The sequence below is a fragment of the Vicia villosa genome, unplaced genomic scaffold (genome assembly GCF_029867415.1).
Source record: "Vicia villosa cultivar HV-30 ecotype Madison, WI unplaced genomic scaffold, Vvil1.0 ctg.000881F_1_1, whole genome shotgun sequence".
NCBI lineage: Eukaryota > Viridiplantae > Streptophyta > Magnoliopsida > Fabales > Fabaceae > Vicia > Vicia villosa.
The window spans coordinates 370,045-384,067 of NW_026705397.1; the positions used below are offsets into that span (position 1 = coordinate 370,045).

At 43.4% G+C, this 14,023-nt stretch overlaps 1 protein-coding gene across 1 annotated transcript; it reads right to left on the reverse strand.

Annotated features, from left to right (window-relative positions):
- Window positions 1-7,471: 7,471 nt before the first annotated feature.
- LOC131631917 (uncharacterized) lies at window positions 7,472-9,034 on the reverse strand. Its single transcript, XM_058902676.1, has 2 exons — window positions 8,921-9,034; window positions 7,472-8,794 (listed from the first exon to the last, which is right to left on the reverse strand). The coding sequence occupies exons 1-2, from the start codon at window positions 9,032-9,034 to the stop codon at window positions 7,472-7,474; spliced, it is 1,437 nt and encodes a 478-aa protein (XP_058758659.1).
- Between the last annotated feature and the right edge of the window lie 4,989 nt (window positions 9,035-14,023).

Sequence of the window (14,023 nt, forward strand, 5' to 3'; positions counted from 1 at the left end):
TCAGGTCTATGCGAAGTATTTTTTGACTACATCCGCGTTCACAGGGTGCGGAAAGTTCTCGCCATCCATTGTTGCAAGCATCATGGCACCGCCAGAGAACACTTTCTGAACAACAAAGGGGCCTTCATACGTCGGAGTCCACTTGCCTGGAGGATCACCTTGAGGAAGAATGATTCTTTTGAGCACCAGATCGCCTGGTTTGTAGCTTTGGGGTCGCACCCGCTTGTCAAAAGCTTTTCTCATCTTCTTTTGGTACACCTGACCATGTCCAATAGCCGCTAAGCGCTTTTCATCAATGAGGTTCAACTGATCTATCCGATTCTGTACCCATTCTGACTCGTCAAGCTCGACGTCTTTCATAATCCTCAAGGAAGGAATCTCAACTTCAACAGGCAATACCGCTTCCATACCATAAACCAGTGAGAAAGGAGTTTCCCCAGTCGATGTACGCACGGAGGTACGATAACCATGCAAAGCAAAAGGTAACATCTCGTGCCAATCTCGGTAGGTCACTACCATCTTCTGCACAATCTTCTTAATGTTCTTGTTGGCCGCTTCAACAGCGCCATTCATCTTTGGACGATACGGAGAAGAATTGTGATGCTTGATCTTGAAGGACTCACAAAGCTCCTTCATCAACTTGTTATTGAGATTCGATCCATTATCCGTAATGATCTTCTCAGGAATCCCATAACGACAGATTATATTGTGCTTGATAAAACGAGTAATCACTTGCTTGGTTACATTCGCATAAGATGCGGCTTCAACCCACTTGGTGAAGTAATCGATGGCAACCAAAATGAAGCGATGTCCATTAGAAGCAGTAGGCTTAATCTCTCCAATCATATCAATGCCCCACATTGCAAAAGGCCACGGAGAAGTCAAAACATTCAAAGGCACAGGCGGCACGTGCACTTTATCAGCATAGATCTGGCACTTGTGACAAATTCTGACATGGTTATGACAATCAATTTCCATAGTGGACCAATAGTAACCAGCCCTCAAGATCCTCTTAGCCATTGTATGCCCACTAGAATGGGTACCAAACTCACCTTCGTGCATTTCCTCTATAATTTTCGAAGCTTCTTCCTTAACAACACATCGGAGCAACACACCGTCATGATGCCTTTTGTACAATACACCACCGTTAAGGTAGAACTTAGTTGCAAACCTTCTCAGAAACTTCTTATCAGTCACCGACGCTTCGGGAGGATACTCTTGAGTTTCGAGGAACTTTTTGATATCATGATACCATGGATTACCATCCAATTCGACATCAGTTTCAAAGCAAAATGCCGGCTCATCCAACCTGTTAATGGTGATGTTAGGCGCCTCATTGGCCCATTTCACTTTGAACATGGAAGCCAAAGTAGCGAGAGCATCGGCAAGATTGTTCTCTTCTCTAGAAATATGCTCGAATGTGATCTCATCAAAGTATGGAATGAGTCTCATCACATGCTCCCTGTATGGAATCAGATTCTGATGGCGAGTTTCCCAATCTCCATTGATCTGGCTAATGACAAGATTGGAATCCCCATAAACCTTCAAGTACTTGATTCGCAAATCGATCGCAGCTTCGATACCATAGATGCAAGCTTCATACTCAGCCATGTTATTAGTGCAATCAAAACAGATTCTGGCTGTAAACGGAATATGAAAACCTGATGGAGAAGTAATCACAGCTCCAACACCATTTCCGAGTGCATTAGAGGCACCATCAAACACGAGCGTCCATCGCGATCCTGGTTCGGGTCCTTCCTCTGGTCCAGGAATGTTACAATCTCTAATGTATAGGACGTCCTCATCGGGATATTCAAACTTCATCGGTTCATAATCTTCAACAGGCTGATGTGCCAGATAATCCGCCAACACACTACCTTTGATGGCTTTCTGGGTAGTATATTGGATATCATATTCAGTCAAGATCATTTGCCACCTGGCTACTCTTCCGGAAAGAGCGGGCTTCTCAAAAACATACTTGATAGGATCCATCTTGGAAATCAACAAGGTGGTGTGAACCAACATATACTGCCTCAGCCGGCGAGCAGCCCACACCAAAGCACAGCAAGTTTTCTCGAGCAGTGAGTATCGGGATTCACAGTCGGTAAACTTTTTGCTAAGGTAGTATATTGCGTGCTCTTTTCGGCCAGACTCGTCATGTTGACCCAGCACACATCCCATTGAATTTTCAAGAACTGTGAGGTACATAATCAAAGGCCTTCCTGGAATTGGAGGCATTAGTATCGGAGGTTCCTGCAGATACTCTTTCACTTTTTCAAATGCTTTTTGACAATCATTATTCCACCTGGCCGTCTGATCTTTTCTTAGTAATTTGAATATTGGTTCACAAGTGGCCGTAAGATGAGAGATGAATCTAGCAATGTAGTTCAATCTCCCTAAGAAACCACGAACCTCTTTTTCTGTCTTCGGCTCAGGCATTTCTTGTATGGCTTTTATTTTTGCAGGATCGACCTCAATACCTTTCCCACTAACAACAAAACCCAACAACTTTCCGGATCGCACTCCGAAAGTGCATTTGTTTGGATTCAACCTCAGTCTGAATTCCCGAAGTCTTTCAAACAATTTCTGCAAATGAACCAAGTGCTCTTCTTCAGTGTGAGACTTTGCAATCATGTCGTCAACATACACTTCAATCTCTTTGTGAATCATGTCGTGAAAAAGAGTCACCATGGCACGCTGATACGTTGCCCCTGCGTTTTTCAACCCAAAAGGCATGACTTTATAGCAGAAAGTTCCCCATGGTGTAATAAATGTTGTTTTCTCCATGTCCTCTGGTGCCATCTTTATCTGATTGTACCCAGAGAAGCCATCCATGAAGGAAAACACTTTGAAAGGAGCAGTATTATCCACCAACACATCAATATGGGGAAGAGGGAAATCATCTTTCGGACTCGCCCTATTCAAATCTCTGTAATCAACACACATCCTGACCTTTCCGTCCTTTTTAGGTACATGAACAATATTCGCAACCCACGGCGGGTAATTCACAACTTGCAGAAAGCCAGCATCAAACTGTTTCTCAACCTCTTTCTTAATCTTCTCAGACATATCTGGGCGAGTCCTTCGGAGCTTCTGCTTGACGGGAGGACTATCTTCCTTGAGAGGTAGACGGTGTACCACAATATCTATATCAAGACCAGGCATATCCTCATAGGACCAAGCAAAGATATCCGCATACTCTTTCAACATATCAATAAGTCTCTGCTTCACACTGTTCTCAAGCGCAGCCCCTATCTTGACTTCTCGGACCTGCTCTTTAGTACCAACATTTACCATCTTGATTACCTCTTGATGCGGCTGAATCGCTTTCTTTTCCTGTTTCAACAATCTGGCCAACTCATCGGGGATATCACAATCTTCATAAGCTTCCTCCTCGACTTGGTAGATCGGATTGTCAAAATCATAATAAGCAATAGCGGAACTGTTACCAATGGAATCCGTGGTAGTGGAACATCTGCATGATTGATGTTTTTATTTTAGTTTTATTTTTATTAAGATATGTGCAAGTGTGTGCAAAAACATTGCCATTTAAAGGAAAAAGTTAAAAGAAAGACAAAGAGCGAAACATTTGAATGCAAAAACGTCCTTTTATTTCATGATTAACTTTGAAAAATGCGAACTGCATGGCCCTACAAATGATTCACTACGCCTTGGGCAGAGCGTAGAAATTATGTCATGATAAGGAAAGCAAAAACAAGGAATTTACTCCTGAGCTTGTGTGACTTGAATGACATCTTCGATTGTCCAGTTGCAAGGCATCTCCCCAGGAATACTTGGACGGATCCAGCTATCAAAGTCACAATCACTATCCACCTCTTCACCATTGACAATGGCATTAACCTAACCGTCTTGAATGACACCACCACTCACAAACTTGATCGGGCTAAGGATACCGGGCTTAGGCGATGCATTCTGCTTTCCAGGATTGAAACCGAGACCATTCTTGTCAAATTTGGGACGCACGTCAATTACTTGCCCCCAGCCTTCCACTCTTCCAGTCTCAACGACAACCTGAGCATCTTTCAAAGAGGACATAACAGTTTCTGGCTTCGTTATCTCATAAGGAGGAATTCTCACAGCATTCACAGCTTCAAACGCTTGAAACGGAGTCTCATGTATTTCCTTCGATCTCCACATATCGGAAAGAGGACAAGTGACTCACGATATAATCTTCTTCACCACAAACTGTCACCACTTTACCGTCAACCGGATATTTCAACTTCTGATGAAGAGTGGATGTCACAGCGCCAGCCTTGTGAATCCACGGTCGTCCCAACAAACAACAGTAAGCAGGTTGAATGTCCATCACATAAAAGGTTGTAGTAAAGATCTGAGGACCAACCTGAATTGGTAGATCTACCTCTCCGAACACAGATCTCCTTGAACCGTCAAAGGCGCGCACCACCAACTCACTAGGCCTTAACTCCACACCAGCATAGTCAATTCTCATTAGAGCTGATTTGGGAAGCACGTTTAGGGAAGAACCAGTATCGACCAGAACACGGGACAGAGTCGTCCCCTTACACTCAATCGAAATATGCAAAGCCTTGTTATGGTTTCTCCCTTCCGGAGGAAGATCACGATTAGTAAATCCCAAACCATTCCCAGCGGAGATATTATTGGCTACCGCCTCTAATTGATTCACAGATATTTCATGCGGGACGTAAGCACCATTCAGGATTCTCTAGAGAGCATCCCTATGACCTTCTGAACACATCAGTAGTTGCAAGATGGAAATCTTTGACTGGGTCTGACCCAACTGCTCAACAACCTTGTAATCAGACTTCCTGATGATTCTTAATAATTCCTCCACATCCTTGGAAGACACAGCACTATCAGGTGCCCCACTCTGAATCGGAGAATTCTGGACATCAGGCACTACTTGTTTTCCTTTGGCCTTAGCCAAAGCATCTGCATTGTTTTGAACGAGCTGAGGAGAGAACACCCTACCACTGCGAGTGATCCTACCAGTACCGGTGAAATTATCAGTGTTTGCAACTGAGGCCTCAACAGACTTCTCTTTAGATGGCTCGCCTCCCTCCTTCGTGCCATAGTAATATACATCTGAACCATAATGCCAAGGGATGGCCTTCTCACTCTCATATGGAATAGGCCCTGGCACAGTAATCATCAACGCCGCTGGTTGTTCCTCATATGGGATACTGACAGGTATCTGAATAGGCACTTGGATACATATTGGAACAACTGGATCATAAGGAATTGAGATCACAGACACTTCACCATCCTTACTCTTCGCACCTCTCAACCTTTGGTAGAACTGAAGAGGACCCTCATCAATCAGCTTTTGTACCATACCTTTCAAATCATCACAACCTTCGGGTTGACTCTTGCAATTCTCACAATCAACCTCACAGCCTGGGAAGATACCGCTGTTAATCAGATGTTGCTTCACAGATACCAGAGGAAAAGTCAAACAGCTCACATCAGATACAACCCTTATCTCTTCACTCTCAATGGCATTCACACCCGAACCTCCGTGAGCAGGCATCGTATTATTGACAATATTGGGCGTAGGAGTGAATTAAATAATCTTTTGATCCAACAAGTCCTGGACTTTGTTCTTCAACGCAATACACCTCTCGGTATCATGCCCAGCGGCACCTGAATGGAAAGCACATCGTGCGTTCGCATTGTAATTCGGAGATTGTGTGTCTGGAGCATTCGGAGCATCTCTCAAAGTAATCTTCTCAATTTTGAGCAAATGTTGCAACACTTGAGCATAAGTCATAGGAATCGGATCAATCTTTCTGTGAGGCCTAGTCCTGGGAGGATAGCGATCATTATTGGAACGTTGTCCCTGTTGTTGTTGTTGTTGTGGTACTGGGATCATGACAGCATTAACCTGTGAATTGCTTCTCCCTGAACCCCTTCTTCCATATATGGCATCCGCATTTCCTTCTTTCCTTCTGGCATAATCTTCTGCTTGTTTCTTACCACCCGCAGAATTAAAAGAAGCTCCCAACTGAATTTTCCCCATCTTTAGACCCATCTCAACACGTTAGCCATATCTCACCATTTCAGAAAAGTTAGCTGAAGCACTGCAAGCCAAATAATAGTGTCCAGACAAGGTACTGGTGAACATGTCAATCATCTCACGTTCAGTCATCGGTGGTTGAACTCTTGCGGCTAACTCACGCCATTTCTGAGCGTACTCTTTGAAAGATTCTTTAGACCCTTGAACCAAACTCTGCAACTGGGTCCTGTTGGGTGCCATATCAACATTGTACTGATAGTGCTTAATGAAAGCCTCCTTAAGATCTCTCCAAGAATGGATATGGGTGCGTTCAAGTTGAACATACCACTCCAAGGAAGCTCCAGCCAAGCTATCCTGGAAGAAATGCATTAGAAAACCCTCATCCTCAGAATAAACTGACATCTTGCGATAGTATGCTTTGACATGAGTCATGGGAGAAGTCGCCCCATTGTATTTGTCAAAAGATGGAACTTTGAATTTTGGTGGGATCCTCACACCGGGAACCAACCCCAAGTCATTGATATCCATGCCTAACACCCCTTTGCCTTCAACAGCTCTGAGACGTTCTTCAATCAGACGATACCTCTCAACTTCATCATGTGCACCATCAGCACTATGCCTTGATACCTGGTCAAAGTTCTAAACATTGAAATCCAAATTACCACGGTTCTGATGATCTCTCCTTCCCAACAGACGAGACGGAGGTGGAGGTGGAAACCCGTGATGCTGATTGAAAGGATTATAGTGCCCTCCCACGTGATCAAACTCATTCGGATCATGATGATCGTCAATTCTACCAGACACATCATCAAACAGCCCTGGATGTCCTCCGTTCTCATTCCTTCTGGAGTTCTTGACGAGAACCCGCAAGTCATCCTGCCCCTTGGTCACATTAGTCAATGCTTCCATAAACTGCGCCATCTGCGCATTCATCTGCTCTGTCAATTGAGCTCTCATCTCAGCCATTTGTTCCTGAATCTGTTCCATCTGCCTTCTCTGATTGCTCCTAGTCGGATACGGGTGATTAGCCGTCTTAGCACTCCTTCTGATAACAAAACAGTGAGACATAAGATATAAGACCTGCAAAACCTGCAAATACATGACATGTATGATATATGAATGATATGCATGAAATGTTTGTCAATTTTCAGGTATCCAAGAGTTCATCCCACTTTCAGATAGGACATAGAAACCCTAATACAGAATATATTCGAACAACAATCCACGCATGAGAATAATTCAGCAAACTGAGCATACTTCATTCAAACATAACTGAGAATTTGAGTTCATACAAACAAAACACATAACCGTGTCACAATGTGCTTATAAGGCATACAAAAGAAATCCAGGACATCGAAATGCGACCCCATCCAACAATCCTGGACATGGGCGACAAACATCAAGAATACACATCAAATCAAACCCTGGACCAAACAAATCCAAACCACAGCAACACTAGGATCGTCTGACAACAGAATGAACTCCTCCATCTCCTCTCCGTTGGGCTCGGAGTCTTCTTAGTTCGTCTTCAAGTCGAGCTGACTTGGCTTTCTCTTCCATCAACTGTTGTTCTGAATCCTGCATCTTTCTCTTGCTATTGCTTTCGGACCTTCGCAACTTCGCACATTCCTGTTGTTTTCGGTACAAGCTTTCTTCCATCAAGTCATGAGATCGCCTTTGGGCACGTGTCATGCTTGAACCTTCACCTTGCGCATGCTTGAGCTTACGAGCCAATTCCGCCTTTTCGCGATCTTGAAAATACCTCTCCAAGCCAACCTCATTGTCCTTTGCTCTTAGTTTGATGTTGTCCACTTCAGTTTGAATATAGAGTTCAGCCGCAACGGTATCAGATAAAACCACGGGAGGTTGCTCATACAATGGACATGACCTCGCAAATGGCAACAACAGATGTGCCACTCTTGCTTCAACCCACTTTCGGTAAGGACCCATAGCAATAGGAACTTTCTTGCTCAAAGTATTCTGATCTCTCTTGTGAACTTTGGTCCAAGCATACGCTATCTTCTCTAGCTCCAGAGAATCTTTACCATCAGCAAAGTACACTGATTCAAACGCTTCTACATCATTCTGAGCCCTTTCCATTGCATATCCCAATTGACGATAGGAGAGGGTGGGATTGTAACTAATGCAACCTCTGGTTCCCATGAGAGGAACGTTGGGATATTGACCGCAACTAGTGATGATGTTCCAAATCTTCCCCACACAATAGTTCCACCTGATGTCATAAGATGTGAGGTTAACAATCCTATCTGACCACTTAAGAGAATTCTTCTTGAGCACAAAAGGTCCTCTCACCGGCAAATGCAACATGAACCACTGATACAACAACGGAAGACAAGAACCAACAACATATCCTCCCTTCTTACTTCTCGAATGGATCGAAAAATAAGCGTCTGCAAGCAACGTTGGCACGGGGTTTTTGTTCATAAAGACACAAATCGCCGCCAAACTCACAAAATTCTCTCTTGAAGGGAACAAGACAATACCATAAATCATGATGGCAAGCAAACGACTAAAATCAACCCACTGCTCCTTCTTCGCCGCATCCTCAGCCCTACTGATCAAAAAGCAAAGATAGAAACCAGAAACACCGCCCGATGACTTCCAATTTCTTTCCACCTCCTTTATACCCATGTGAAGAGCTTCAGCTATTTTTTCAAATCTCACAACCTCGGGAATTCGAATGAAAGGTACATCATCAGTGATTCGGATGTTGAGTATGTAAGAAAATTCCTCGAGTGTTGGCACCAGTTGATAGTCCTGAAATGTAAAACACCTCAACTGCGGATCATAGAACTGAAACAGGGTGATCAAAGCCATTGGATCGAAAGATGTTTTGAGGATGGAGAGCAAATTGCCATAATCATGATTGAAGTCACGAAGAACCTCCCCTTCCAACCGAGAACTCAAACCAATCAATCCCGAAACATCAATATCCGGAATCTTGTAAGCTCTGGTATGCCTTGTACGATCCTTGACAGTATCAGTGGGAATGTCCATCTTCAACTTGGGTGAACTCCTGAATATCCCTGAAAATATGACATGCAAATGCTATTATTATACATTTTTTTTGCGTTTCTTTTGGAAATAAATATGCTATGATGCAAAATGGTGGGGCTTGTTGCCGCCCACCAGGCATTCTGGACTGCCGGTAACACACATAATACAGAGCCAAAGGTTCGGCCCCCAAATGGTATACCACACGGAACACAGATAGTCACTAACACACTGGAACAGAACACAGACTACCACTCGAACAAGAACCATAGTACCCCACGAACAGGAACCAACAGTACACTCGAACGAGAACAGCGGTAACCCTCGAACAAGAACAACGGTAACCCACGAACACGAACAGCGGTAACCCACGAACAAGAACAGCGGTAACCCACGAACAAGATCCGAAGTCACCATCAATGTACCTGTTAAGCAATGATTGATTCCCGCCCCACTCACGGGTAAATCTAGGCCAAGGTAGGTCGAAAAGCCAACAGAGGATCGAATGTAGGCGCTATCATACGATATTGCCTCATTCCACCAAGCTCTGCCCGTGGATACGTGCTCAGATCAATCAGGCATACGCCTTCTGTCCGTCACGGCCACTCTAGTCCTAGTTCCTATGGTATCACTCATAGCCTGGGTATTGGGCCTTTTACCTCTTGAAACACCCACCCACAGATAGAAATCCAGACAGTCCAGAATATGATGCAGAAAAGTAAAAGCGCACATAGAATGCAATGCAAACAGGTAAATATGCAAAGCAGTAAAGCACCCAAAGATAAACACACAAGCGCTAGGATTGACTCGCTAGGTCCGGACCAGCAACAGGTCGAGACGTCCCCAGCAGAGTCGCCAGCTGTCGCTACCGCGAAAATTAACAGAGTCGCCACTAACATATTTATCCTGAAAAGGAAGGGAATGCCAGCAAACCACAAAACAAAACAACGGTCTCACGACCAGAGAAAAAGGGTAAGGGAGTCGGTTACGCGAGGGGAAGGTATTAGCACCCCTCGCGCCCATCGTACTCGATGGTATCCACGCTTATGTCTAAACCTATGGGTGTGTAAGCAAACTGCGCTAAATCTGAACTAAATGCATGCAAAATGTAGGGAAAAGAAAGAGTCATACTCGCACGGGCCCTACCCCGCTGCCTACGTATCCGTTTTGCGGAATCAGAGGTACCGTAGCTCGGCTAACTAATTTTTGTTTGTTTTGTGTTTTTTAGGTGAACGAGTTACATTCACACTCCGCTGCTCGACCTTTGGAGACTTATGCTGGGAATGGAGCGGAAATAACAAGCTCTTAAGAAAAGAAAATCAAAGAGTGTGGTTTGTGTTTTAAAGAATGCATGAGGAATACCTAAGCTAAGGGGGAAAGCTTGCTACCTAATGTTATCATACGAAGGGTACAAGTCTAAGCTAAGCTATCAACCTACGAGAGAAAAGGGGAAGCACACAAGAAGCACACAAACGAGCATCCGCTCGTAAAGCAAACAAAACCAACGGTACTGACCGAATGGTAGAAAAGCGGTCCCGCCATAGCCAAGGGGAGCAGCTCAACCCAAGTCAACCAAGCATTAGACCTCGTGAAAATGATCGGGCCATAGACAAGAGGGCGGACCCCTCTCAGCAACCAAGCCGTCACGGATCATAAAGGAAAACGGTGCGTGCGTACATCGAGCATCAACGTCGAGCGACGCGAGCTATAGGAAAGGCGGGGGTCCGGCTGCATGAACCCTTTTCCTGACATACTCGATAACAAGATCTTGTGCTGGTTCGGAAGCAAGCGACGCGTAGCGTGCGCATACCGAACGGACTCGATGAGACTAGGCGGGGGTTGATTACGAACCCTTGACCGCATGCCTTCCATGAGGACTTAACGGAGTGCCATATAGGACTTATTACACCGTGACTCCCTGCCGCAAAGCACAAATATAAACACACCAACAAAAACAGAGCCTCTTTCGAGGGCTTGGCCAGATGCATGTCTAGGTCCTACTTCTCATGTTATTGGATGATGCGGTAAAGCGATAAAGTGCGAGAAAAGTAAAATGAAACGGGATCAATACCAAACGGATGATGATCCGTAAACTAAAGAGAGGCGAAGCGAAGAAACTAGGAATCCCGCGAGCGAGCTAGCAAAGCAAAAGAAAATAGTCAGCACACCGATTAGCCATAAAGCGCACAAACGTCGACTCACATGTCGAGCATGATCACGATACACCTGCAAGAGGAACAAGCAAACCAAACAAGCAGATATAAAGTAAAAGGATCGTGTCTCCAAGTCGAGAACACGATACAAGTGACATAGGATCGTATCCCGCAAGTGAAGCGGAACACTCGAGTGATAGGCGTCGATCGGTAACCATCCAAAAGCCTTGCATACTAGCACACAAGTTAGAGATAACAAACATCGCAATCAGAATTGCGTTATTGCATTATAAGCTAAAAGAAAATGAACAATTAACGCACACATAAAAAGGACAACAAATGCCAAGAGGTAAACACACATGAATAACCTACAATCAATCAATAGCAATCATTTCATGATATAGTACGTTTCACAAGCTTTCCAACGATATAAAGAACGTGCAAATCGGAGCTACGAGTAAAAAGTTATGTAGGATTGAAGTTAGAAAAGAAAAACACAAAAATACACACAGGAACCGGTTCCCACCTAGGGACAACCGGTTCCTGGTACAAAATACCAGAGAGTCAACATTTTAGAAAACTGGGAACCGGTTCCCACCTAGGGACAACCCGGTTCCTGGTACAAAAACACAGAGAAAGGTCAAATTAGCACGCTGGGAACCGGTTCCCACCTAGGGACAACCCGGTTCCCCATACAAAAACACAGAGAATGAAAAATTCATGAAGCTGGGAACCGTTTCCCACCTAGGGACAACCCGGTTCCTGGCGTATAAAAACAGAATTTTACACATTTTGGAACCTTAGAGCCATTCGCACTCAATCCAAAAACGTACCAACTCGAGATTAATCACAAACAAACATCAAATATCGTGGTATACATGCATTCACACATCAAACGATCCACATGTTAACAATTATTCCAAGTGCGACGCGTCAAACAAAGCAAATATCAATCGAGAATATGGCACATGCATTTATACAAACACGTTGAGTACATCGCAAGCAACACAAATTATCAACAACAATTATACACACAAAATCACCAACAAATCACATATTCAACCACGAGTAACATAATTCATCATCAACGGATATCAATTACATGCAATGAACATCAATTCTAAACATAATCCACATGAACACGATCAATTCGAGCAAAAAATACGCAAATTCACCGATCAATCATCATCAATCATCCATTAATCAAGAACAAGAGGTAGATCTAGATTTGAATTCACATATAATCAACAATTAAGCACTTAATTCAAGGTTCAAGGCTTACCGGATGAAGATCCAAACCGAAGCACGAACACGAACACGATCACGATACGAACGCGAACACGACACGAACTCGAAAACGAAATCCGGAATGAGGGAGAGAGAGAGGCGCGCCACTCTATGTGGAGAGAGGAAGAGAAATTCGAACTTTGATCTTTGATTCTTCAATCCATGTTCTTGATCTTGATGCAATTTGATGAATATTGATGAAAGTTTTATGTAATTTGTGGTTTTGATCTATGAAAATTGAGAGAGAATTGAGAGAATGTGTTTGTGAAGAATTGGTGAATTGAAATTATGAGAGTCCTCTCTTTGATTTGTGAAGAGCAAAATGTTTATATATTGTCAACGCGAAATGTCCAAATTGCCCTCGGTGCGTCTTATTTTGGTTCGTTTTTAAGGAAACTCGGTTCGGCTCTGAATTCCGGAACGAAACCAATGCCACGGTGAAGATGACCAAATTCGTGACTCGTAGCCGCGAGAATCACCTCAATCCGATAAGCGATGAAGAAAATACGCGCGTTTGAATGACGAGAAACGTCGATTCATCTGGTGCGACTGTGCAGAATTTTGTGAGTACCGCTCAAAGAACTCGATAAAACCCTATCTTCGGCTCAGAATCTGAACATGCATGTGTGACGAAGAATCGAAGCTAACGAAATTTCCGAGAAAATGCCGCCGGAATGGACTCCATACGATAAAAATTGAAGAAGTTATGAATTTTCAAACTCGGCGCGACATACTCGAAAACACACTTTTTACCGAAACAACGCGATGATCCTTAAAATGCTGGGAGTTTTCCGTGCATAATTGGCCTTCGGTCCGAACATATGAAATCTTGGTAATGATGGTACGGAGCTCCAGTTAAATTTTCAAGTGAATCCGACGAGCGGATTAGGAGATATGAATTTTCCGAGGTCCGAAACCCTACATTCAGCATTGTTTTTCACTATGAAACCTCAAGTATTTTGCAAATCTGGCAACCTTCCTCAAAGAATTGGCTTCCGAGCCGAACACGAAAGTTGTAGATATCGTCAAAACAGTCTAAACAACGCGGGAACTTAGCTCATATCACCCTCCAAATATGACTTGCGAATTTTCTCTTATTTCCACTGTTTAAACCATTTTTCACGCCTTTCTTCTTAAACCCATGAAAACTCTCTATTATTTTTCTTCAATTTTTGAATGACGAAATAAACATCATTATTAACTTATAGCTCAAATAAAGAGGGCAAATTTTGGGGTGCAACAGTCACCCTTGTGTCTTTTGATAATCATGGTAGGTATTGTTTTTCTCACTCAAAAACCTTTAGGTAATGAGTTGAGTTTTTGTTCTCACTCTTAATGCTTTTAAGCATAAGAGTTGAGTTATGTTCTTGATCAAGCTTTTAAACAAGATCAAGTTATTTTCTTAGTTGAAGTTTGGAAGCAGAACAAAGTATATTTTATTAGAAGTGTAATTGTCATACCCCAATTTTTGACTCTAAGATCATACATCATTTGCATCTCAATCATTAATCAAGATCACAATCTTGAGATTTCATTTTTCGGTGTTATGTTT

What these genes read in the sequence shown, in the direction of transcription:
- LOC131631917 (XM_058902676.1), bottom strand. Translation starts at nt 9,034, where the DNA reads ATGGACATTCCCACTGATACTGTCAAGGATCGTACAAGGCATACCAGA. An exon ending in GTTCTCGGTTGGAAGGGGAG is followed by an intron (nt 8,795 to 8,920) that starts GTTCTTCGTGAC and finishes TTTACATTTCAG; the next exon opens with GACTATCAACTGGTGCCAAC.